The 26,915-nt window shown below is 43.4% G+C and overlaps 1 protein-coding gene across 1 annotated transcript in view; it reads right to left on the bottom strand.

The window, feature by feature from the left end:
- CACNA2D3 (calcium voltage-gated channel auxiliary subunit alpha2delta 3) overlaps positions 1-26,915 on the bottom strand; it is a gene marked incomplete at both ends in the record, with an annotated part of 792,926 nt that overhangs the window by 373,313 nt on the left and 392,698 nt on the right. Inside the window, 2 exons of the mRNA XM_082637213.1 lie at positions 2,246-2,359; positions 10,601-10,690. Coding sequence (XP_082493339.1) covers positions 2,246-2,359; positions 10,601-10,690 — 204 coding nt within the window. The remainder of the gene's footprint in view (positions 1-2,245; positions 2,360-10,600; positions 10,691-26,915) is intronic.

Here is a 26,915-nt window from a genome sequence, read left to right on the forward strand (position 1 = left end):
TCATCAAGAAGAGAATGTATATGCATATGAATGTCATGGAACTCTCCAGAATGGAGCAGGAGGGGAGGGATCCTGCTATTAATTTCTAATCATAGATAAAGGCCCTCTTGCTACAGAAAGAAAGTCTGCTTCTGCTTGATAATACTTTATAAGTAGATCAAACTGCTTCATGTAATGTTGAAATTTCCAGGACCCTGGTTCCAATTAATCCAAGAAAGCACCTGGCCTGAAGTCAATATTGTTCCTTTGGAAAGATATGTTGAAATTTGTGTTTTGTCTGAAGAGTTATGACTTTGCAGCCTTCATCCTATGCCTCTCCCAGCAAGTAAGGAAAGGATGTTTAAATTCTAATATTCCTGGGCTACAGCTATCCATCAAGTATCACCAAGCAAGAGGTATTCATATGATTCACCACACGAGTCTCACAAGATAATACATTTGGTATTAATGCAGCTGCTTATTAAAAGCCCCTTTTACTTCCTTCTTTTATTTAAGATGGTCCTAAATAATGTAAAATATCCTTCAACATGCTGTGAGATGTCACAGCATCTGTGAACATCTTATTTGACCACAAAATGTCCATGGCCCTACCCATGTTTACTAGTGCTGTGGCCTCCCCCCTAGGCCCCTCAGTCACTCAGCCACACCTCAGGGTTGTGCATTAGGTAGTGGCCATGCGCCCAACATTGTGCTGTGTGCTGCGGGGGTGTAAGCATAGCCAGCATGCTCCACTCTGCATCACGTATATTTATCAGGAATTAACTTTGGCCTCTACGTGTCCCTGGAAATCATCACATGAAATATCTCATTTAAAATCACCTTGTCCAACAATGAACTTCCATCTTATTCAAGGGTTGGATTCTAACGTCAGTGCTTATTGTGGGAGCTGCATTCAGCCAAACTCATTCCTGAATCTCCCTCAGGCAGGTGCCATGCCAGAGTCCCACCTACTCTCAGCAAGCCCAGCACAGCTAGTTTTCCCTCCAGCTTCAGAAATGGTGGCTTTCTCTAAGGTTGAGCAATAGGGGCGGCATCCATTTGGGGACCATGCTGTACAAAATATATATGTATCTTTAAGCACCAGAATCATGCTTGGTGAGGTGAGATGCCTGTGTTAAGAGACACGTGGGGACCAAGAATGCCTGAAAGAATGTGCAATGACTGCTCATGCTGCCTCAAGGGTACATGCTTTCCGGATACAGCTGAGTGCACAGTTCTCATTTGTCTTCTGTTTCTTTTTGCCATGGGTGTGGTTAGCTCATTTCCCAGAAATTAAACATACAGAGTTGGAGAAGCAGAATGGACTTGGTCTAGATAGCCTCATGCCCCAACAGAGACAGGCAGAGTAATGCCACTGGCACATAGGATAGGAAAGCGCTTTTGTGATGCCCCCAGGATAACACCCTCTCTGATGCACCTCTTTTTCTTGCTCATATTTCACCATTTAGTTGAGATAGTGATCACCAACTGCCAATCTGCTGATTGGTGCCCACTTGAGGAACTTATTAAAAACACAGAATCCTGGGTCACACCCTCAGAGATTTTGATTCTGTTTAAGTGTACAATAGGATCCACAATTTAAAAGAGCTCCATAGGGAATTCAAACTGGCTAACAGCTTGAGGAACTCTGGGTTAAGGCACTCAAAAGACACCAAAAACCTTGATATCTGTCACTGATACCCTAACATATGCGTTTATCAGATAAATAAATGTTAGCTTGTAAACCAAAGAAAGAATTTGAATAGAGAACAAACAAGCTTTGACAAGAGCAAGGAATAGCACTGGGGGATGGAAAGGAGATTCTGGATGGTAATGAGGGCCCAGGAAGGAACTATAGGAACATGGAAACATAAAGGAGATGGCTACAGGGCCACCATGGCTGCCTTCACCATTCTATGGGTCCAGATGCTGGGTCCAGCAAGCAGCCCTGGCTCCATGGAAAACAAAAACAAAGAGAAGAACTGTCCATTAAGAACAAAAGCATACTTCACAGCGAATCTTTTCACTGAACACACTGAACATGTCTTCATGGGTTTCTTCTCTCTTCCAAAGAAGTTTCACTTTGAAAACAAGAAAAGCCATAGTATTCGGTTTTGGTCAACCAGAAAACACAAGGCTGAGAAACCACAGGTCATCATGAGATTAAGTCTACATGGGGTACTTATCCATGGACAATCTGGAGGTTACAATGCAATATAGATTCTCCACACATGGCACTGCATGGACGCCATCAACATCGACTTACCTTTCGATCTGGCCAATTGTATTTTGCAAAGATAGTGTCATAGGTGTCCACTGCCCCATCAGTGATGAGCATAATGGCCTGGCTGCAGATGCTTCCTTGTCCAGTGTGATTGAACTGTGGAAAGAAATAAGTTCAAACTGAAAAACTCATCAGAGGGCTCTCTATATCCATGAGACTTCAGAAGCATGAGATCTTGGGCTTAGGAAGCCTCTTAAAATGAGAGCTCATTCTGCATCACCAAAAAGAACGTACAGCATAAACCCTTCCCCACTTACGGATTTCCGTATTTGCTCTGAAAACCTGGAACTAAATATGAACCACAGAAGAGATTTCCTAAAAATACACACAAGGCAGAAAGTGAGATTCTAGGATAGTTAACCTCTCTTATCTTCAAGCATGGATAACACTTCAGAATACAAGTCCAAAGGAGTTGGCACAGCAACCTTTTAGAAACACATTTACTGGCAGCAGAATATGTGACAGGTAACATCTCTTTAAAAATCTAAATGAGTCTAGTTTGAATGAGTCTGATGGATGCAGACTGTGCTGTGTAATAAAATCAAGGAGGTTTTGTACACATAGAGAATAAAGTCAGGAACATGCCAATTCAGACTATACTGTAAGAACCCCATTTTTAGGGTTTGTTTTAAACATATATTTGTTAACATGTAACATTATATATTTGTTTATTTATGTAGTATGTATAGCATGCTGAAATTCCAAGATTGTGCCCACTGGGGTACAAAACTCTAAATTTCAACTTTCAGTTTTACATAGCATTTCAAAAGTGCCCAGCCTTTGTGCGTAGTAGCTTGGGTGACCAGACTATGTTTGTCAGAGACTCCTGTCCTTCCCCTGAATCTGGTGAAAAATCCCCTTAATGAATGTTATTAATGCTACAATTCAAAGCAATGTCCTTTAAAAACCCTACAATTATATGACAATGGGGGATACACAAAATGACTTTAACCTTCAGTAGTGAAAACTCCCACCACTACAATCTGTGAAGTTTATTCATTTATTCTAAAATTATTTCCTAAGTGCCCACACAGCACTGAGGATGAAACACAAAAATCTCTTCGCTTGTGTAGTTTGTATTCTATTTGATGAGATACCAAAGTAAGTAAGCAAATTATGTTGTAAGTAAATTATGTTGTATGTTGTATAATGGTGATGCTAAGTTAAAAAAAAAAGCAAGAAAGGGTATAGAAAATGCAGAGGGCCAACTTTAGGAAAAATAGTAGGGGAAGATCTCAGTGAGAAGGTGACATTTGAGTAATACCTGAAGGAGGTGAGCATCTGGGGTAAGGGCCTTTCAGAGAGAGCAAAGAGCATGTACAAAGGCATGGAGTGACAACGTACAGGCATGTTCAATCTGCTGACCGTGATACAGGGGAAGGATGGAGGCAGCCCTTGGATTTGCTGCTGGCTCCTGATGAACCAGAGCTAAAAAAGCACTCACAATGAAGAGTAATGCCCAGTCTCCATGAACTTAGAATACTAATGAAGAGTCTGAAGTTGCAGTAACTTGAAAGAAGATTGGATGAATGGATGGATGGATGGATGGATGGATGGAATGAATTGCCTCATGGCTGTATTAGGACAAAGCAAAACCAACTCAAGACATGCATGGAATACCAAAGTATAGCAGAAAAGACTCAAACCCATCTCAGCACCACAAATTGGTGCCTAGGAAAAGGTCTCTTTTCAGAATATCCTTTTCTCCATTTATAAGATGGCAAAAACATGCTTATATGGTTGTTACAACACAGGTTATAGGTTCATTATATGCTGGGCTACAAGTATTAACCTACTTAATCTTTACTACCCTCTGAGATAAGTACTATGATTATCCCCATTTTACAGGTGAGGAACAGAGGCACAGAGAGATTAGCTAACTTGCCCAAGATCACACAGCTAATATCTGTCATAGCTGAGATGTGAACCCACGCAGTCCGGCTCCAGAATCTACTCCCAGATTTGGTACATTCTACTTATGGCGTCCCAATGATGAGATGACATTCCTCAATCCAATGGCTCCACAAATGTTCATTTCCTTCTCCTGCTCTTCCTCCCTTTATCCTTTCCAGTGTTCCAGGGTGGCATGGCAGTCACCAAGGCCACGACCCTGAGAGTGAGTGAGTGCTCCTTAAATTCTGTGCCCTTGGAATGTGCCTCACTTTAGTCTTGGCCCTGACAGCCATTCCTGCAACTCAGACTGGACAGATGCCCTTAAATTAATGAGCAGACAGGGCCCATGATTACAGCATCAGTAGGTAGAAATACATGAGAACTAAGGCCATCAGACCACAAAGCTTTCCACGTAACTCCTATTGTACTGTCTATATTGACATAACTTACTATTCTAGAAAACTCTTGCTCAGGAAGATGAAAACTGCAAATAACTTTATTGCTTATTCCAGGAACTTCCTGAAAGACCCATCAACTCTTCAACAGAAAGCATCAAAGGACAATTTATACCCTAAAACTCTTTGAAACCCTGACCTCAAAATCTTCCCCTTGCTGCATCCACCAATCCTAAACTATAATTTAGGATTCGTACCCGGTCTCAACGAAGCCTCTTTCCTCTCCTCCACTTTGAAGACACACCTCAATTAGACTTTCATAGTCTCAATAAATGACTTTGTCCTTTCCTCTCTGAGATGCTACTAAGATTCTACCAACATAGTGCAATAAGAAAGAACAGCTTTGCAGCCTTGTCTTAACAACAGGTTGTTCTGGAGGTGTTGTGGAGAGCCTGCAATACAACACAGCCTTCACGGCATTGGATAAACCCAGTGACGTGCCACTGAATACAAGTGATGTATGCATTTGGTCACAGAGGCTGCAGAAGGGAAAAAGTCAGGACACCCCGGGACTGTTGTTCATATAACTCATTTGAAAACATCCTGGAAAGACTCTCCCAAACAAAAGGCAAGAAAGAGAGGGAAATAAAGATATCTGAATACTGCAGACTGGAAGAAGGGGCTGCCCAGAGCTATATACTCAAAACCATTACTTTCCTCTGTGGCTGAGTCCCTGGTTTTCTCTGCAGCAATCTGCAGTTGGAGAATTTTGAAGAATGCAATTAAATTCAAATGCTTTGATGAGTAATATCTCTTCTCTTCATATTTGTCTAGAACTTATTTTTATTGAATAGCGAGAGCGATGGAAGTGTTTTCCATAATAATAACAATGACAAGGGCCTGATGATGAACTACAATTAGCTCAGTGATTCATCAGTTAGCAGTGAAAATTTCAATGCATCCTGACATTTAGAGCATTTGGTTGTGATTAACAGTCTTTGAAATGTCACCAAATTTTATTTAATTGGGTAAGAAAAATTTTTAAAAGGTAATCACTGCAAAGATTGTATTCATCGCCAAAAAATATAATTGCAGTTGTCACATGACAAGGTAGATGCTAACTACTGTAGCAAACCGGCTCTGTGTTCTTAGGGAATCTAATGAATGCAGCAGAGATCAATAGCTAGAAGGGTCTTAGAAGTTTATTTGAATGCGCCTTTCAAAGCCTTTAAGTCATCTGAGCAAATACTGAAACTGAAATGCAGGTAATTGCAAAACAGAATTAACTTCATTTAGTTATAGTAACCTCTGAACCATTCTAAGCTCTAACCATAATTGTCATTTCAAATTGTGTGTGTGTAAGAGAAAGAGAGAGAGAGAGAATGTGTATTTGTGTGTTCAAGAAATAGCTTTTTATTTCATACTGACTTGCAAAGGCAGGCATAATACACAGGAAGTGAATTATATCACTAAAGGTCATATTGATGAAGTGGAAAATAGCTAAAGCTTCATTTTCATGGGAGATTAACCATCTCTGTTTTTCAAAGTGCTCGGCTATTTAAAAGCCCAATGGCAAGGGATGGGATGGAAATGTTTCTCTCTCTGGGATAAATGTACACTCAAAAGAATATGGTGCCAACTGTCAACGAATCTCAAGCAGGGACATTTTGTAACATTTTTGTTCCTTCCATTTCTCGCTTTCTGGAATTTACACTCGACCCCTCAGACTTTCTGACTGGCCAGACCCCAGAGGAGTTTTACAGGTGAAGACAGAGCAAGCAGGTGTGTGGAAGGTATCCCTGGTTCAAAAATACTTCTCTCACCAGGTTTCAAGGGAAAAAATCCACCACGTGTTGGAGATTTCTCTGGCTATCAGAGGTGTTGGGAGTGCAATACACCCTCTTAAAGGATAAAAAGATATTATTATGCCTGAAGGTGTGCTTGGTAAGCTGTGACTTCTACAAGGTTCTATCCTGAGGTTGTAATATGATGTAAAGAGTTCCTGGGTCAATAAGTTTGAGTGCTGGTAAAGACACACTTTAAAAGGTCTGATCACTGTGGGACTTCTAAGGCCTCTAGTAGCACAAGTGTATTGTGAGTCTCCAAAAGGAGGATGGCATCCTGCACCTTGATCACAACATCTACGTCGGAGCCTTGTGGCAGACCACCATTCCACTGGGCATGCAGTGGGATCACTGACTTAGGAGTGTCTTTTTTTTTAATTTAATTTTATTTATTTTTTTATACAGGTTCTTATTAGCTATCCATTTTATACATATTAGTGTATATATGTCAATCCCAATCTCCCAATTCATCACACCAACCCCTCCCCGCCACTTTCCCCCCTTGGTGTCCATACGTTTGTTCTCTACATCTGTCTCTATTTCTGCCCTGCAAACCAGTTCATCTGTACCATTTTTCTAGGTTCCACATATACGCATTAATATACGATATTTGTTTTTGTCTTTCTGATTTACTTCACTCTGTTTGACAGTCTCTAGATCCATCCATGTCTCTACAAATGACCCGATTTCATTCCTTTTAATGGCTGAGTAACATTCCATGTATATATGTACCACATCTTCTTTATTTAGGAGTGTCTTAAAACAAAATGATAAGTGAAAGGGATAGGGAGAGAAAAGGTGTCAGGGCAAGGAAAAGAAGAAAGGGTCAGATGAAGAGAAGCAGATATTCCTGAGGATTTGGGCAGGGAGTAGTACCAAAGCATCAAGAGTGGGAGCTGCTTCTAGAAACCATAGGCAACCTGGCAAAAGTTGAGGTTGCCTAGTGTCTCTGCGGTCACGGAGATGGCACTTCCCACCCAACCCAACACCGCTGAAAGGGAGCAGGGCACCACTTCCTCATGCTGAATCCTCAGCCCCCATCCAGCAGGGCCAGCTTCATGGTATGCGATGTGCATAGCTGTACGGGGCCCCACACTTAGTTGAACACTCTGCTGTCACTCTCCTAAAATTCTTTTTAACTTTTGAATAAGGGCCTGCATTTTCAGTTTGCACTGGGCTTCACAAATTAAGTGGCCAGTACTGGGTCTATTCCTATCCCCATTTTACAGATGAGGAAAATAAAGGTAAAACCGAGCAGAGTTTTTTTCAAGGTCACACAGCAAGCTCTGAGTCAGGCTTCTCAGCCCAGCCTGCCTGACTCCAGAAGCCACAAATTTAAACACAAGAAGCGTCTCCTAACTCTCCACTCCTTTACCACTTCTGCCAAAGAGCAGGAAAAACAGAAATCTGCAGGGCACATTTCCAAGCAAGGGACTCCCCAGCTCAGAGTAGCCGCCCCCCTGCACTAGACACCAGGTTTTTGAAATAAAGAGAGCCAGTTTCCCAAATGAGGCAAGTCCTTTCAATATCACCCCCTAGGAAAAGCCTGCTGAGATGAAGAGCTCGGCATCTCCCAGCCCTGAGAAGGTGCCTACCCAGGGTTCAAAGTAGAATTTAAAGATGTAACTTGGTCCTTTAATCCGGTCAGTTATGTTTATTAATTATTAACATGCTGTTAATAGGCATGTGCTGTCCCAAACACCGAGTTGTACATAAATGATAATTATCTGTAGCCAACAGCACTTTGGAGCGAGGTGAGAAGGAAGGGCCTCCAATTTGTATGAAGGAAGCTGAAATGACACCCTCCCTCCTTATTTTTCTCTCCTCTGCATTTGTACATGATACTGGCTCAGCACTGAGACATAAATGGCCTTCTATGTGTGAGTAGATATTATTGGTAAAAGAGTAGAATCAGGGCCTACCTTTGGCTTGAGAGGCCATTGTAGCTGAGTGGGAAAAACTCAAGTTATGGAGTCAGGCATAACTGACCACCAAAACAAGGGCAGTGCTAGGTGAATGCCCACCTGGAAACTGACAGCAGGCCACCCACAGAGCTACCTGGAGGTGAGGCCTCTGAGCCTCCAGCTGGTCTCCCAGCTCCTGCGACACCTCAACATAGCTGTCACTTGTTTGCTTTTTTCCTGAAAACCACATTTCCCAGGCTCTCCAACAGTTTTGACAAGTTTCATCTTAAGGAGAACAAACACTGAAGGACACAAGGAAGAAGCCAAGGTATTTCTAAGTCATTTCTCCCTTTCTCTCTGCTTTGGGGGCCTGGGCATTTTCCAGCAATAGCAGCATCTCCTCCAAGGCACTAGCTTCCACAGGACAGGCCCTTCTCCCCAGGATTCCAGCTTGTGCTGGGCAGCCCCCTCCATGGTTTTATTCCCATCTGGACAGCCACAATGAGGAGGCTCTGATGGCATCCCTCCATCCTGTTGTCCTTCCTGCCCTAGAGGGGAGCTACCTCCTGCTGGTGCTAATCCATGGATTGTTTTATTCTTCTTTCTCAGCTTTTCCATCCCCTGTGCAACCAACTTTCTGAGTACAACTTCTGCTGTTTGAAATACCTAGAGTGGTTTCTATTTTTCTGCTTCTTAACATCTTAACTGCTACCTCCCTCATCCAAAGCCACCATTATATGTCACTTAGATAATGTCCTTCCGGCTACTGTCCTTGTTTATCAATACAGCAGCCAGCGGATACTGTTAAAATCCAAGTTGGATTGTGTCATTCTCTGCTCAGACTCCAATGACTTTCCATCCTATGCAGAGCAAGAGCCAAAGTCCTCACTAGTGTCTATTAGGTCCACATGATCCTGCTACCTCCGTGATCTCATTTCTTAGTACACTCTTTCTTCCCCACTTTGCTCTTGTCACACTGGTCTCCTTGCTGTATTGTAAATATGTCAAACACCCCTGCCTCAGGGCCTTTTCATTTACTGTTCCTCTTGTTGGAAATTTCTTCCTCAAGATATCCATATGGCTGCTCCTTCACTTCCTTCAGGTCTCTACTCCAACATCACATAATCAGAGAGCTCTTCCCTGACCTCACTGTGTAAAGAAGCAAGTCCTATCACACTGAAACAGTGGTGCTATTGTTCTCCTTAAGACTACTCACTTCATATGTCTCTTCCCATTAGAACTGGGGTCAGCAAACCTCTGTAAAGGGCGACATAGTAAATGTTTTAGGTTTTACAGGCCACATGGTACCTATTGAAACTAATCAACTCTGCCATTGTAGTGCAAGAACAGCCATAGTCTATACATAATCAGGTGGGCATGGCTGTGCTTCAATAAGACATTACTTACAAAAACAAGATGCAGGCTGATTTGTCTCCTGGGCCATAGGTTGCTGACCTTTTCACTAGGATGTTAGGTCCATTAAAGCAAACCCTTTGTCTATTCTGTTCATTGGTGTACTATTCCCAGTGTCTGACACTAAAAAGCATGCAATATATAGTAGTTAAACAAATGATCCAGAACCTGCATTAATATAGTCATTCCTTTTCCTACTGCCCTCCCAGACTAAAAAGATCACAAAAGTTGCATGTTGTTCTAGCCTAACACAATTGCATTCAAGGGGCAGAATAACCAACCCAAGCTTCCCCAACATATTTCACAGGATGTTAACAGGTGCTACTTGAAAAAAGGATTCTTTGTTCAAAGAAGTGGGAGAGACAGCAGGTGAAGCGGGATTCTTTTTTGCAGTACTTACTGAAGCCTTGAGCGTGCACTGCATACTGTGAATCTCCAGGGGGCTGGAGGGAGGGATAGGTAGAGCTTGTAGCACTCCCTAAACACACCATACAGAGAAGCCCTTCTCCCTCTGAACAGCGCCACAGGCAGGGACTGACTGTGACACAGTAAGAAGTGAGTCTACTCCATGAAGAAACAGAGTTTCTCAGGTGAAAAGAAATCTGCATTAGATGGTGCTCTAGTGTTGAGACACTGGCAGCCCTGGAGTCAATGAGTGTGTCAGGTGAGTCCCCTGACCAGACTGCACCAGCAGGGGACGAGTATGGCTTTACCAGGTGGCCCTGGTTCCCCAGATCACTCATATGGCCAGCCTAACCTTCCCCCACTCTATGCCTGTGAATACTGCTCAGTGACAGCCAGGGCTAACAATAATGCTGGTCCACAACTTAAAAAAAAATACCATATATTCTCCTGGAGAAGAGAAAGGCAAATCAAAGAGGAGCTTACATCACTGAGAATGTTGAAGGCCTCATTCAGAGCTATATCCAGCATTCCGATTCCTTTGGCAAAAAGTTTGTCTAGATGCTCCCTGAAGTGCTGAAACAACAAAGCAAAAAAATCCATTAGCATCTGTCCTGTTATATGAAACACCAACTTTGAATGAACAAGCACATGCCAAGGCAAAACCAATGATTCTCAGACCCAAATGGTCATAAATTGGCTTCTGCCTTTCAAATTCAAAACATAAGAACTTATTCAATATAAAATTTACCTTCCATGTGTATTTTTTTAGCTTTGATTACATTTTAGGGGAAAAGAAGTTCAGATTTTGGTGAAAAGTGTGTAATTTGTTGAAAATTCCTGCTTTTCTCTCCAGTTTCATCTCCCATGACTCTCCACTCTCCCACCCTCTATTTTCCCACTCTTGATGATTTTTTAAGACTCCATGCAGGCCCTCCCTCCACTGGGAACACACTCTCCATCCATTTTCTGCCCTCCCATCCCCATCGTGATGGTCTCTCTTACCTACTTTTGGGGTCTCAGTTTGAACATCACCCCTTCCTGCCCTGGGAACCTCCCCAGAACACCCACCTGAGAGCTTGGAATGCTTCCTTGCAAGCCCAGGCTGGCACACTAGGCTCAGATCCACCATGCACTTAGCACTTCAGGTGTGTAATCACCTGATTAGATTCTCTCCCCACTTAAGACTGTGATGTTCCTAAGACATGGCATGTCTGGTTGTCTATTGTCCCCTACATCTACCACATTTCTGATACACAGAAGGTGCTCAATAGCCACCTCCAAAGAGCCAAAGACTAAGGCTAAAGACTGGATCACAACACGAGAACTGTGACTATGGAAAGGAAATCCAGGCTACAAATAGGGCTTTGAGGAACAGGCAGATGGGAAGAAGCCTCTTCAGGAGCAGCCCCAGGCCCTCCTGCTACGTCGGTTCCACAGAAGCCCAGCATTAGCTGGAAAGTAAAGGGGACAAAGAAAGTGACTGTGAAACCCAAACATTTCTGCTTCCCAACAAAGAGGCAAGAGCAGGCCCAGGCACATGCCCAGGTACACAGGAATGTACATGATGGTCACTGGCCCAAAGCCTATGTCCACAGCAACACAGCACCTGGCATCACTTTCCAACTGACACATTCCAAAACCGTATCTTTTCTATTGAAATGAATTATTCTCTTTCCAAAGGCATCTATACCCTTGTCTGCTGGGAAAATGGCTGGAAAAGCCACTAGGAGGGAGAGGGGCAAGAGGGCTGGGTTAGTGGTAAAGGTTTGCCAGTGACTTCCTGGCCTAGGAATGGCTTCCTTTCTCCTACTGTGCCTGAGACCCAACAGTGCTCCACGTGTGCCATCAGCATCCACATGGTGACACCCACTCATAATGTGTCTGCCTGAGGACTCCAAAAGTGATCGAAGCATCATAGAGACTGATCCTAGGACATGACTGATGGTTCTAAGATGCTGTTCTGCCTGGGGTTTCTGGTCATCAGGATGGACTGCAGGTTTGCTGGCAAACTGGACTGGAAAGCTTGAGTGGGGTCCTTATGATGATCAGCTTTATTTTTTTTTAAATAAATTTATTTTATTTATTTATTATTTTTGGCTGTGTTGGGTCTTCGTTGCTGCACATGGGCTTTCTCTAGTTGTGGCGAGTGGGGGCTACTCTTTGTTGCGGTGCATGGGCTTCTCATTGCAGTGGCTTCTCTTGTTGCAGAGCCTAGGATCTAGGAGCGCGGGCTTCACTAGTTGTGGCACGTGGGCTCTAGAGTGCAGGCTCGGTAGTTGTGGCGCACAGGCTTAGTTGCTCTGCGACATGTGGGATCTTCCCGGACCAGGGCTCGAACCCGTGTCCCCTGCATTGGCAGGCAGATTCTTAACCACTGTGCCACCAGGGAAGCCCTGGTGATCAGCTTTAATGACACCTAAGCCTAACATGAATCAAGGCTGGATGTGAAGTTGGCAAATCACCCTGGGGATACTCATACCACCCACAACACCTCTTCCCTGGTCCAACCCTTCCAGCAACCATGCTCTCATGCTTACCAGAGCAGCCCCGGTTCTGGAAGCCTGCTCTGTGTTAGGTTCCTAACAAACACCAGTCAACTGGGTCCTCACAACTACCCTGTGAAGTTCCATCATCTTACTCTGCAGATGCTAAGACTGAGATCCAGTACAGTGCCTAAATTCACATACCTCCAAGCTGCCTGGCCCAGGTTCTACCCAGGTTGGCTTCAGCTGCTCTAATGCCCTCCTTCTTTCTACTACACACCTGCTGCTCTTTTTTTTGGTGGGGGGTGGGGGGGATAGCCTGCCTGCCAGGCACTGGCTATGAGCTTGACATACAATGGGCCAGTTTGTCTCCAGTATAGTTGCTCTTAATCCCTGCACTTGGGCTGCAGCTGAGTCTACAGGTGATTATCAAGTGGCATGCTGAGGACCAGGGACCCAGGCAAACCACATATCCAGGCACCAAATTTCCTGCTTCTATGTTCTTCTTGCTCGATTCAACTAAATTCAAACTAAATCAACTAAATCAACTAAATAGATTCAACTAAATCTTTAGCCTGCTGGGCTAAAGCCCAGCAGGACGCTGAGCTCATGGCATGTTCTCCATGAGCACTCGGTGGACAAACCTAGGAAGTTGACTGAATCTGAGGAAGCCCACGCATCCCGCTGCAGGTGGGCAAGAGGGGATCAGAGCAAATCAGTCTACCTTCTCCAAGAAACTCCACCCTTGAAAACCTGACTTGTGGGTGAGTGGTGACCACCAAGAGGACTGAGGCTTGGCGAGGACCACCTCAGGGTGGCCCCAACACACCCTACAGGATACAGAGCAGGATGACAGGCCCATCAGAGAGTCTGGTCTTTAACCGGCCCCAGATTCACATCCCAGTGACTGGACCCTGCCTTGACAAGTTTGTTCTATTCATTTGATGTCATTTCTGTCAACTGCATTTAATTGTGCTCAATCACACAAGTTTACACAGTTTTTTTTAATAACACACCAATTTTTCTTTTACTCCATGTGTAGCTGCATGTCATGTGCAGAATGTTGCTTCAGGCAATGGTTGCTTTTATTGTTGGACATTTAGAGTAAAATGCAATAACATGTCATGGAATTCCCCTCAATTTGCTATTATAACAAGGTCAATTGTGATTTTCTTTCTCCCTGGTAGAAACTGGGTTCATATATGAGACAGAAAATATTTCCTCAAGTTAGAGGTTTCCAAATGATGTCACAGATGAAAGTTTCTCTCTTTATTTCTTCCTCCCTGTCCTCTCCCTCACGACCAAACTCCCTTTCCTCCTAGTCCACAAACTAAACCAACTCAACTTCATCAACCCGGTCTTCCACGCTCTGCATTTAACCGTCAGCCCAACTCTCCTCCAAAGTGGGGACAGGGGGTCTTGCCTTCCAGGGAACCATCTCCTGCAATATGACCTCCACTAAGAGCTGCTCTATCCATTATGGTAGGCATGAGCTACGTGTAGCTATTTACATTAAATTTAATTAAAATTACCTAAAATTAAAAACTCAGTTCCTTGATCACACAAGCCACATTTCAAATGCTCAAGAGCCCCATATGGTTGGTGGTCACTGCACTGGACTGTGAAGATTAAAGAATATCTCCATCATCGCATAAAGTTCTATTGGATAATACTGACCTGGAGACACAAGGGCTAGTCTGGTCCTTCCTCTTGACTAATGGTGAGTCAGAGGAAATTCTAAGGCCAGTGGCTATGTGTGATTTTGCCTGTCCAGCATCCTTTCCCCTTCTTCTGATTTCCTTCTTCCCCGCCACCCCATAATTTATATAAATTGGATGAGGCTAATATCTCTCTCTCTCCTTCCCAGATCAAGGGGTGGGCCCTTTGATCAGCCCTGTTCAGCCTGTGAATTCCATCCCAGAGGCCACAGTTGGGCTTCTACTGGAACGTGAGGAAGAAGACTCTCTCTCCATTGAGATTACTGAGAGGTCAGGGAGGCAGGCTGGTCCTGCCAGCAGCCACTGCACAGGAAGAGCTCATCTAAATAAAGGTAACAGCCAAGGAGAACAGAGCCCACAATGGAAGGGGGCGAGAGAGAGTCACAACAGCATGGCTTGAGCCCCTAGATCCAGCCATGCTTAGTTTTCTCAGGTAAGCGAGTCAATGAATTTGCTTCTTTGCCTGACCAGATTTAGCTGTATTCAGGCCACTCAATCCAAAGGACCTTGATGACCAAGCCCATCACAATAACCCTGGCTGAGACAATACCTCCCCAAAGACCCCCTTGCATTACAATGATCCTTCTCATCTCATCTATGCCCCCCTCCTCCCCTTCTTAATCACTGTCATTGCATTACCTGGTTTGCACATTGTCTTGAGTGCCCATGCCAGACAAAGACAGGCACTTCCTACACAGCACACTCGTGGGGCACATGGATGGAACAGCCATGGCTTTTGCTCCCCATGGCCTGGAGTAACTTGCTAAAGATGAACTCTAATTGTGTGCACTCTAAGGGCAGTATCTGAAAGGGAATGAAGGGGCCTGGCTGACTGCCCTGCAGCCTTCTTATCAATACAGATTTCTTTTCCTATTCTCAGGTGTGGCTACTTATTGTAAGGTCAAAAATGTTTATATTTAATGCAATCATATTATACTTGTATGTTAGCAACTGGTATATAGACCCCATGGACTTCGCAAGAATAAAACTGAACTGGGATTCAAGAGACTGAGTCCTAGTTCTGGCTAGTCCACTTATCGGCTATGACACCCCGAGGCAAGTAGCTTTGGCATTCAGGCCTCAGTTTTGCTCCCTATGAAATGGGGATGGGAAAGCTTCTGCGTATTGGGTAGAAAAGTGAGAGCATCAGTGCCTTAGAAGCAGCAAGCAGGAGCCAGATGTCTTGAATTCCAGCTCCCACTGCCACTCACCCCCTCTATAAGCCTCAGTAAAGATACTTCCTTCGTCTATGTCTTCTTTTCCCTCTTAATGCAAGAGGTATCAAGCTGACCTCTCACTATTATTACAGGAAAAGTCATCCAAAAGAACTGCAATGACAGAAACATGTGAGACTACTTTAATTTCATATTTGTTAAAAGAAATATTTGAAAAAAATCCTGCAAAACTTTACACCTTAAACACCTATGTCAACTTCCTGGTTTACAACTTTACAGTCTAATCCACCTTGAAAAATGACTTATTTCACCCTTTAAGGGCCAGGTTTTATTAAATGGAGAGACGCATGGTTGATTTTACTGACACCAAGGCCTCAGTGTCTTTCAGAGCAAGCTACCAAAGAACAGGAGGTTCAGAATTAGCCAAGCCAGGAAAACAGTCCTCAACAACTGTGTGCCAGAAGGTGGCCAGTTCCATTATTTTTCTAAATTAAAATAAACAATTTATTGGGAATGGTGACAGTTCCATTTTATTATTAAACTTCAATAAAGGAGGAGGCGGCTGGTTTTTTATCTTTGCTTTAGGCACTCAGGTAGCATATGCTGCTGCTCAGAAGAAGGCCTCGCTTCCAAAGCAATTAGTGCAGCTTAAAGCCTGGGGAGATGAACCAGCATGAGCGCCACGGCTGCCTATGCCTGATGCCAGCAGGCACGGTGAGGCCGCTTATCTCTGTGAAAGTCACAACATCCAGGCCAGTGGAGGGTCCTGGCGAAACAACCCTCTCCCTCCACCAGCATTTGATTTAGTTGAATCAATACTGATAACTCTCTCTGTGATAATAGCAATCATGTTTTTCCCTATGTAATTACAATGGAATGTTTGAGCCCTCCCAATTAAAAGCAGGGGATTAATATAAAAAGTGGCCATCGGGAGACAAAACAATTCCCCATCCACAGAGTCATTGAGAGCTAGTGGTCCTGGCTGCGGTTACTTGGGGGAAAGGCTAACAACCACCTATCAGTGATGCCCATCCTGGTCACTTGAGTTCAGCAGACCCAAATTTTGTGCCCATTACATCTGGACAAGGGTTGCTGCAGCCATGGGAAGGCTTGCAGAAATTGCCTCACCTAATTCCTCCAATGGCAGCCAGCACTGGCCGGATGATAACTGTGTGCTGGGCACTGGCTATTTTTCATCCATAACCTCACTTGATCCTCCTAAACACCCCTAAAAGGTACTATTAGGTTCCTATTTTACACGTAGGCAAATGGAGGCTTAGAATGGTGAAATACTTGCCCAGGATGGCAGAGCAAGTAAGAGGAAGGTGGGTTTCAAAGTGCAGAGCCCCATATCTAAACCCATATGCAATCGGCCCCTTCCAATACACAGGGTGCAGCTCTCGACATCCCTGACAAGATGCAGCATACAGAGCCCTAGGGATGTCATGCAGGGCTGGTTTCATGGGTACATGACATATGCAGCCGCACAGCGCCCCATGCTCAAAGGGCCCATGCTTGGTTTAATGCTACGCTGTCACTATCTTGAAATTCTTAATAATTTTACTGTTGAATCTATGTTTTTTGATGAGATCCAACGGAACAAGATTGTGCATGTGAGTGAAGGAGATATGGGAAGTGTGCAGGTCCCTGTTTCTTTCTGCCTGGGTCACACCTAGCATCTGTCAGTGCCCAGGGAGTGCAGAATTCTGATAGATAGCTAGAGAGCAGGTGTTCATCAAACATGCTTGGCTTTGTTAGGTTACTTTGTATTGTGGCCACCAGGTGACAAACTAAAATTAAGGAGCTAGAGGTATGAGTGCTCTGTGGAAGCTCTCCAATCTTCAGCTCTATGAGTAACAGACATGGTGCCACTCGCCTTCTCCTAAAATAGGGATACTGCTCATGTCAATATAAAATCAGACTGAATAGAGGAGCAGTGTCCCGGTGATCATGTCTGTCTCATTCTGACGCCAAACTCCTCATGGAAATTTCCAAAAAAGCCTTCACACATTGCAATGGTCCCATCACCAACAAGCTCCAAACCCAAACTGCAGCAGGTTGTTTGTCAAGAGGCCCAGAGGATCTCCATTCCTGCCTTCTGACCTGACTGATACTAGGCCACGAGATGATTTCACATAAATATGGACTCTTCATCATGATGTAATTCCTCCTGACAACAAACCCTCCTTTACCCCCAACCCTGGGAGAATTCTCCCATGCTCCAGTGGAGTTTGAGAAATCCCTTGGCTTAATTTTACACCAGCTTTTGGGCACATATGTCACAGACCTAGGGCATGAGTACTTAAGCTGAGGCTGATGTATATAAAGCACCCAGTAAATACTGTGGTCATCAGTATTACCTTCTCTTCTGTCTTGGGTACACTCTTTCTTTTCTGTTAGGTCTCAAACCACCCCCTGGACCACCTATTTTCCAGAAACCCCTTTCTCTAACTCTTTAGGGACATATTGTGATTTTTCTTTCCTGGGGAAAGCTACCCTTTGTTTCTTATCTCCTCACTACGTGTGCTCCCCCTCTACATGCTGCAGAGAGAAGCACTTGTACACATCTTGCGACACCACTACCTCAAAGTGAATTAGACTGTCATTAGATTCCGGTGGGGAAGGCAGACTGTGAGGTTGTGTTTCTCAAACGTGAAGACACAATAGCCCAATAAAGCTGGTTTTAAAGAGGCAGGTCCAGATGTTTGCAATTTGGGGGAGAAAGTACAGACCTGATAGAACCGTGTCTCAGTCAGTCTCCGTTTCTCCTTAACGGTGTCTATTACAAATTGAAGTGTCTGGAGGTAGCAGCTGTTTAATACTAGCGCCAGATTAGAGACAAGATGGATCTCCTGGATGTGAACAATGAGTATTAATTCATACCAGGTAGTCAGTTGAGCTACAACCTCATTTCAATGGCAGAAGCACTAACTATCCCATGTAAGATGATGATGATGAGCACAGAATTGGATATTCTCTGCAATCTGGAAATACCTGAAATGGAACCGGTGCCTCCACAGAAGCTTTGCACAGCAGGGCAAGGTGGGGTCCAGGAGGACTCCCTGCCTTGTCAGTTCATCATCCTCCTTGTGAGGCCTCTGACGGAGCCAATTCTGAGAACCTTCCAGCGACTGAGGAAAGCCACAGTCCAAATGCTACCTGGACAGAAGCACTTGCTTTGTGTCTTGCCTGGCAAGATGCCATTGTGTGTGTGTAAACAGGCATGCCTCACTCTTCACATCTTTCTGACATTTCTGAAGGTCCAAGTTCATAAACTTTATAAAAACCTTGATTTGATTCAAGTTTGCTTCTTGGAGGAAGGAGCTTTCATCAACTGTAGTATATGAGACCAGACAGAAGTCACAGCTTTAGTTCATTCCAAACACAATGCCAAGCTCTGGAAACTTCAGCTATGAAGAGACGTATATTTATAGTTGGCATCTCCATGAGAGAAAGGACTTCATTTCTCTTGCTCACATTATGGCCCCAACACCCTTATGGTGCCTAGCTAGCCCAAGGCAGACACTCAAATACTTGTTGAATCAATGGACAAACTAAAATATATAAAAAGCCTTATATGAATGCAAAAGTTAAATATGATTGGACCCAAGTTCAATTCTATGAATTTAGTATAGGGAATTAATCAAGCAAATATGTAAATATTTATACACAGATGCTTATTACAGCATTATTTATAAAAGCAAAAAAAAGGAAAGCAAACTATATTTTCAAAAATAAGGAGGATGAAATGCTCTGTAGCCAGCTAAAATATTGTAGAAGAATATTTCAGGGACTAGAAGCGTTATCACAACTTGTTATTAATTTTAAAAGACATTTAAAGAAGTTACAATCTACCATTTTTTAAAGCACATATATCTGATATAACGGCCTTAAGGATAAACACAATGGTATTATAGTGGGTTCTTTTTGGTAAGATTATATGTGACTTTTAAAATTTCCTTCCTTTTGCCTATCAACATTCTTTATTATTTTGTATAATAAGAAATGTTAAAAATGAAAGCATCATTACACAGACAAAGCCTCAATGCTGTAGATGAGCCCCCTCTTCCTAGCATGTCCACATTTGTGGAAGAATTCCAAATTTGGGAATCAGCCTTGAAGCCACCTTTCAATTTGCAGAAATACCAGGTTGCTTCATACGACAGACAGACATGCTATCAAGTGCCCATTGGGTGCTTGACTCTTGACCTGGAGCAGTAGGGACAGTGGAAGAGATGGTCCCTGCCTTCAAGGGAACCAGAAAAACCCACACAATGACACCTCAGAGGGGCAGGCCCTTGAAAGAAAGGAAGAGAGTGGATAGATGAGGCAGAGAGAGCCTGGCAGATAGGAGGAATTCTTGGAAAATAAAAGAACTAAAAACAGTTGGGTGAAATAAGCAGTCTTGGAGCCTTGTTTAGGAGGAGGCCAGGGACAGCATCTCTTCCTCTTCGGTGGAGCCACCTACCTACATTCTCCGGGCTGGGCGGATGGCAGGGCCAGTGCTGTCTCCTAGCCCAGCTCCCTAATTGATTCTGCCTGTGCTACAAATGCAACCGACTCGCTAATTAAGGCAGAGCTGATTGAAGCTTGTCCTCATCTGTGCTTATTTCTTCTTTCCACATGTTTGCTGATAGTGACACCGAACAGAGGGGGACCACCCACAAAAACCTTCAACTGCAGACAATGCAAATGTCTAAACAACAGCAGGCACTGCACTGCTTCAACTCCAGCTTGAAATCTCAGATTATGGGGCTGGTGTTTTTTAAAAGATCCCAATGGAAGCTCCTTCTGGGGTGGTAGTAAAGAAGAGATATACCTCCTCTAGTGGTCAGATAAACCTTCACATCACCACAAGTGAAGTAGAAACGAATTTAACACTGGTTCAAAAAAAAAAAAGAACCCTAAAACTGAGTCTACCTACCTCAAAACTTTGTACAGTAATTCAGAACTCTTTTCTTCTTATTATTATGTAGATGTTCTTTTGAAGCCATCTTATAAACAGGTAAAAAAAGAAGAAATATTTCTCAGAGCTAATAAATGAGACCAATTCCAGGGTTGGCTTTGCACAGGAACCCATGTTTAGAAGGGCCCAGGTTTAATGATCTGCGGCCACCACCCTGCAATTCTTAACTTTTGGACAAGTGGCCCCTCATTTTCATTTTACACTAGGCCTGCAAATTATTTAGCCAGTCCTGATGTCAGCTTGGCTTGGGGCAGACATAGGGACAGGAACTTGGCATTGTATTAGAAGACTGTCTCCATTCACAGACTTTTGTCTCTACATAAATGTCTACTCATGTTCATCAATGCCTGGTTTTATTTCCCAGTGTCCTGAAAGGCTAAAACACAGCATTTTATCCTTAACTGGGAACTGTACATGGAGTCTTTCACAGCTATTAGTTTGATAAGCCAGCTATTAAAATTAGCTTGTGTCAAATATCAGGAAAAATGAAGAGTTTTAGAAGGCATCTCCTAACCATGAAAATAGTTAATATTTTAACTCCAAAAATAACTCATACATTTAAATCAGGCTCCCAAGGCTTGGAATGGAAACAGTAATGAGAGATCAGAAGGTACATGCTCATGAAGCTTCCACATCCAAAAAAATCCAAGGAGAATCGCTAATTTCTGTGGGGTGACTGGAGCAAAAGTTTTGAGGTGTACTAGATCCCAATGATGTCTAATAGTAGGTTCATGGGTGGATCACAACAGAAGTACCCGGAAACTTGTTAAAAAACATTCTGGGGCTCCAGGCTGACAGATTCTAATCCAGTAGATCTCCAATGAGCTTAGGAATCTACACATTGTTTAATATTGTCCTTGGGATTCTTAGACCCAGCTGCCAAGTTTTAATCATTCACCACCTGATGACCAGAATGGGAATTTCGAAATGATTTAAGTCAAAATGCTTTTAGCCAAATGTGACCAGTCTCATCCAACATGATATGTCCATGATGAAAATGTGAGTGAGTGGTCTTGGTCAGCTACTCTGGATCACACAAATCCAACTGTAAGACATTGGGTACATGGTCTGGGCATCATCAAAAAATATAGATAGACAGATAGATGGATAGATAAACATTTGATTATCAACAAAAATGAGTGAAGAAACCTCTGGGCAAGGAGGTCCAGTGCAGCATCCTGGGAGCAGAATGACAGGGAGGGCTCCAGACATTGGGTCAGAGCTGCACTCAGTGAATTGCCCCTTCTAAGACCTGCAGCTCCCATGCACGGCTCGTTAGAGGTACACATGATGAAGCCATGGCGTGGGAGGCTCGTACAGCTGGCAAGGAAGGAAAGCCAAAAACAAGTACAGCAGGAGGCTCCATTCATGAGGCAGCTCCCTCAGTGCCTCACAGCATACCCCATTATCTTGGGTACTCGGCAGTCTGTAGTTCCCAAAACCAAACCAGTCCTTGAGAAAAAGCCAGGCATGCAACTTTCTAACTACCCTAGTGGAATGATCAGTTTCAACCAAGGCACACTGATTTGTGCTAGATGCTCCCCTCCAAGACCCAGCTAGCTGCTAAATGAGGTCAATCCAGCTCAACCCAGCAAGAGTTTGAGGCAAATACCCTAGAAAACTACTAGACATAAAGCAAATCTTTTAAGTATTACAGATAGAAGAACATCTTCTCTCTCTAAAGATAAGAAGAGGCAGCTACACAAGCGAAAATACTTTCTGCTTTGTGCACTGAACGTGTTTAATGGAGAGGAGACTGATCTTCAATTAGCAACAGGGCACAAACAATGTGCAAAGGGAGCAAGGCTACAGGAGCTTCCTTCTGTTGGTTTTTGGGTCTTCGACCCAAGTGTGCCATTGTACCTCACTCCCCCAGGGAGGGGACAGGCTGCATCAGACATTGCTTGAGAATGCAGAACTGGCAAGGTTCAGGTCAGACAACAGCTCCTTCCTGAGAAATGCCTTCCGCGCCAACCCCTGATCCGAAAGTGTTTCGCGCAACTAACTGGCCGCAAACTCGAGGGTTGCACACACTCTGTGCCAGTTGGCTTACACCACCAGGACCTTGGCAGGCAGAGCAGAGGGTCTGGGCCTGGCATCTGGGTGATCCTCCCCAGGCTCAGTGATGCAGCTGAGGCAGAGACCCTGGCAGCTCCCTACTGTCCCCAGGCTCTGCCCCTGTGGCCAGTGTGCTAATTAATCCTAGGATGGTCTGGCATCCAGGCCCAGACCTAAGGAATGAGCACAGAGTGAAGTCACGCGGCATTAAAACCTTCAGGGGGTTTCTCATAGCTCATCTTAACCATGTTTGGCAAAAGTAACAGGTTTAATCCCTCAGAAATAATTGAAGTTAGAGGGCAGACCTAAGGGCTGCTTTCCCACACTGCTGCGGTCATCTGCATATGAAAGTCCATTGTTCTGGTGACCAGGTTGCTTTTGGTTTTTTCTTATTAATTAGTTACTTTATTTGCTTTTAGGCTCCTGTACAGTTAATTTATACATTTAATAGTGATTAATTGAATCAGCTGTACAACCTATTGGGAGCATACAGGCTAATGTGTTACACCTGAGGTCGCCTCCCAATTAACAGGGACTGGCCATAACACCTAAGAGAAATGCTGAACTATCAGACCATTTTTTAACCTACAAAAATAGCAATTTAATAAGGCTGCTAATAGTTTTTTATTTTGATCAAGTCACCCTAGATTCATTTCATCCAATATAAAATATGAGATTGCAGGGTGTGACTTCCTCTCCCAGAGTTAGTGATGATTCAATGAAAGGAGAGAGACGACAAGGCTTTGGAAAGTAAGGAGTCGCAACCGAGGTGTGAGGGAGGCATGACTGGGTTCCCATTACCCTGACATTCACAGTGTTCTAGAAGGTTACAGCAGAATAGCTAAGGTGGCTGCACCTGCCACTCAACAAGGCAGGATTTTACAATGTGCTGCAGGACCTCTTGCCATTTCTACTTTCTTTTCTGTCTTCCCATCAGTGACACCTGCCATAAAAATAACTTGGGTTTTAGTGTAAGACAGGGGTTTCTTGGACATTAGATGCTGGCCAAAAACCTAGACTATAGTCACGGACAGTACTGTTTTTATAAGTGCCTGAAGTGGTCTCTAGGGTAGCCCAGATGCTCTGGGTCAGTCACATTTTACTCAAAGATTGTTATATTTACTGATGGCCCAGGACATGTGTGCATCCAAGTGCTGAACTGTTTCTGTGCCACATTGCAAGGTACAATTCCCATGGTTGTTAACTAAATATTTGTGAAATCATGGACAGCACATTCTAGCTTAATGGTTTGAGTGTTTCCATTAAAAATGTCAAAAGGTGGATAGCTTGGTGGTATATATATGCACATGAGAACTTCATGCAGAAGGGCTGGTCTCTCTAGGAGAGATGCTCTGGGAAGTGGCTTGTTCTGAGAACTGCAGTTTAGCCTTCATATACTCTATCTTTCTACATGTTAACATTTGGGGCAGAAAAACTTCTTAAGAAATCATTAATTATTATTATTACTTAAGTGAATAATCAATTACTCAAATTTGTTAAGATGCTGGCCCTGCAAAACGCCCTAATGCCATTATCCCGTCAAACTTTCCCAGAGTCCTATGTGACAGTACAGGAAGGAAGGGGACAGTGGATGCTCACCTGTGGATGGGAAGGAAAAGGCAGCTTACAGAGGTGAGGTGACACACACACTGCTCCACAGCTGGTCACCTTGGCCAAACTCACAGCCATGTTAATTTGGTTCTTAACCGTTAGGCATTTCCACCTCTAATATTACTCTTCTCTCTCCAAAATACAGACTATTGATCTGAAATTAAATTCACCCCAATAACTCAAAATTGTCATGCTGAACAGTAACTCTGGTAGATATAGATATATTGCTGTAACTTTTATCAAAATCCTTGATGTTGCTTATGTACTCCCAGCTATTTTATCTAAACCGGTTTTGGTCTTTCCCCCCGCCCCAAATCAGACTATCAGCTCCCATTTTTCAACTGTCAGTTTGCCTACCTCTAGCTTTTTCTTTTACTCTCAAGACCTAAGATTTCATGTTAAACTATAGCAGGACGAGAAAATGAATATTCCTTTCTCCATTCATTCACCTATTTAGTCAGTAATATCTGAGCACTTTTGATGGGCAAGGCCTCCTTCTAAGAGAGGCAGCAGTGATAAAACACAGAGTATGAGTGTCCACAGAGAGATCTTTCAGGTTGTGAGTGAGAGACAGACAAATGAACAAGTAAATAAAAAGAAAGGAATATCTGTCACAAGGGTTCACATGAGTCAAAGCAGGGTAGCATGGAGCAGGGGTCAGGGAAGGTGACCTCTGGGCTGAGATCTGACCAAAAAGGAAAGCTTCTACTTCTTTCAGGAGGAGGAGTTGGTGCTGAGGCCCTCAGGAGGTGGGAGTGGGCATGGCGTAGAGCGGGATGACAAAGAAACGAACTCCACGCCTAGAGTGGATGAAGAAAGAGCGTAGAGTGGTCAGCAGGCATTGTACTCACTGAAAAGAAGGTTAGGTTTCATTCTAGGTGGAATAGGAAAACTTGGGAGGGCTCTGGTCAGGAGACTGACTTGATCCGACATGCTCTTTCTTTCCTCCATTCAGTGCTCTTTATGCACAGCCCGGCCCTATGCTGGATGCAGTAGAAACAGTGGTGAATACAAAATCATGCAGGAGACCCTGGCTAGTGGGAACGGCAGAGAGAAACCAGATCCAGGAGACCCTGGCTAGTGGGAAGGGCAGAGAGAAACCAGATCGCCACATGGAATCATGGGGAAACAACAGAGGGCACTGTTATTGTATCTGAGATCAGAGGATGAAAAAGTTAATTGGGCAAAAGAGATGTGGGAGAATAGGAAGGAAAAAAGTTGTATGTTCCAAACAGGGAAAACAGAACACATGTAAGGTTTCAAGAGGGTGCACGATGACTTCTAGGCTATAGGAATTTTAATATGGCTGGAATAGGAAAGAAAGAGGGAAGGAAGGAGGGAGAGAGAGAAAGATGATGGAGGGCAGGGGTGGGGGGAAATGTCATAATAGCAAAAGAGGAGAATGGATAGGCAAAGAGGAGGCATATGATGGAAGCCTTAATAAGGAGGGGCCCAATAATTCAATATTCCAAGATAAGTTCTAGAGATCTGATGTACAACGTCATGCTTTTAGTTCACCTAACTATAGACCATTGTCACTCTTTTGTGGTAATATACGTAAACCCACCTTATTCTTGTTTAGAGCTCACTCTGTTATTTTGGATCTAGAAAAATTTATTTACATTTAAGTTATTCCAAATTTTTCTCTGTATTTTTACATGTACTGTGACATTTTTTAAAGCAATGCAATTCTTACTATGTTTTATTAATTTTGAATTGAATAAAAATGGGTTAGTGTTTGTTCTCTCTTCAATTTTGTCTCCCTTGGTGTTTGGGCAGGCAACATTCACCAATGTGCAGAGGGCTACTTTCTGCTTACAGTTCATAATATACCCCTCACTCCCATAACACTGGCAAATCTGTACAATGTATACCCATCTGTACACTGGATGCCCATAAAGCCATGGGAAGTGGGAAGTTTTAGAATCCAGGATGACTCTTTTGACAAAGTTCAGGCTGGAAGAAACAATACTGGGGAAAATCCAGCAACTCTGATGTGTATTTTTGTTAATTCACGGAAGTTCAGTGTCTCCTGATCCTGTGGGAAAAGATCAAAACTGTGGAGGAAGATGAGAGTGACATGGGTTTCTAAGATTGGTTGATTTTGCAGCAAATAAAAATGAATCTTGAACAGAGCCATGAAATTCAGTGGATTTCAGAACATCTTCATTATAAAACCAGAGAAAAACCATATCACTAATCTTCCTCCCTCCCCCAAGAGAGACCACAGGAGGTTCATTTTAAGGTCTGATGAACGGTTCAGGAGGTCTGAACTAGATTAGGACAAGAGTTTACTCATTTGAATTCTATATTTAAACTCCAGGCTCAACCAAGTTGTCATGGTTTCTCTTTCTTTAAAGAAAGAATATTTCCGTTATTTGGTACATAAAGCAGCAAAGCAAAATTCTCTCTAGACAGTAAACAATACTTTGAAAGACAAAAACAAAAACTTAATAGAATCTCAAGATCACTTGTTCAGGGATGACGTGTCATGGGCCATGTCAAGCAAAATCACAGGAAATCTGTGAAACAGGACTATTTCGTCTGTCCAAGGCCAGTGTTTTTGCCCTAACATTTTCGTTTATTTCAAGACATCAAGATTCTCTCACTCTTCTTTCAAATTTTTAAGATGAATTTTATCAAACTGTTTTAATTAAAATTATCCAGTTTTGATTTTTCAGGAGGTCACCTAAATATTGGGAAACCAGAGTTAACTGTCATTGGACTGAACGTACACGACATAATAATCCCAGATGTCACCTTCTAGAAGCCCTTTCATACCCTTTC

This window comes from Mesoplodon mirus (genome assembly GCF_964341445.2).
Source record: "Mesoplodon mirus genome assembly, chromosome: 12".
In the NCBI taxonomy this organism is placed as follows: domain Eukaryota; kingdom Metazoa; phylum Chordata; class Mammalia; order Artiodactyla; family Ziphiidae; genus Mesoplodon; species Mesoplodon mirus.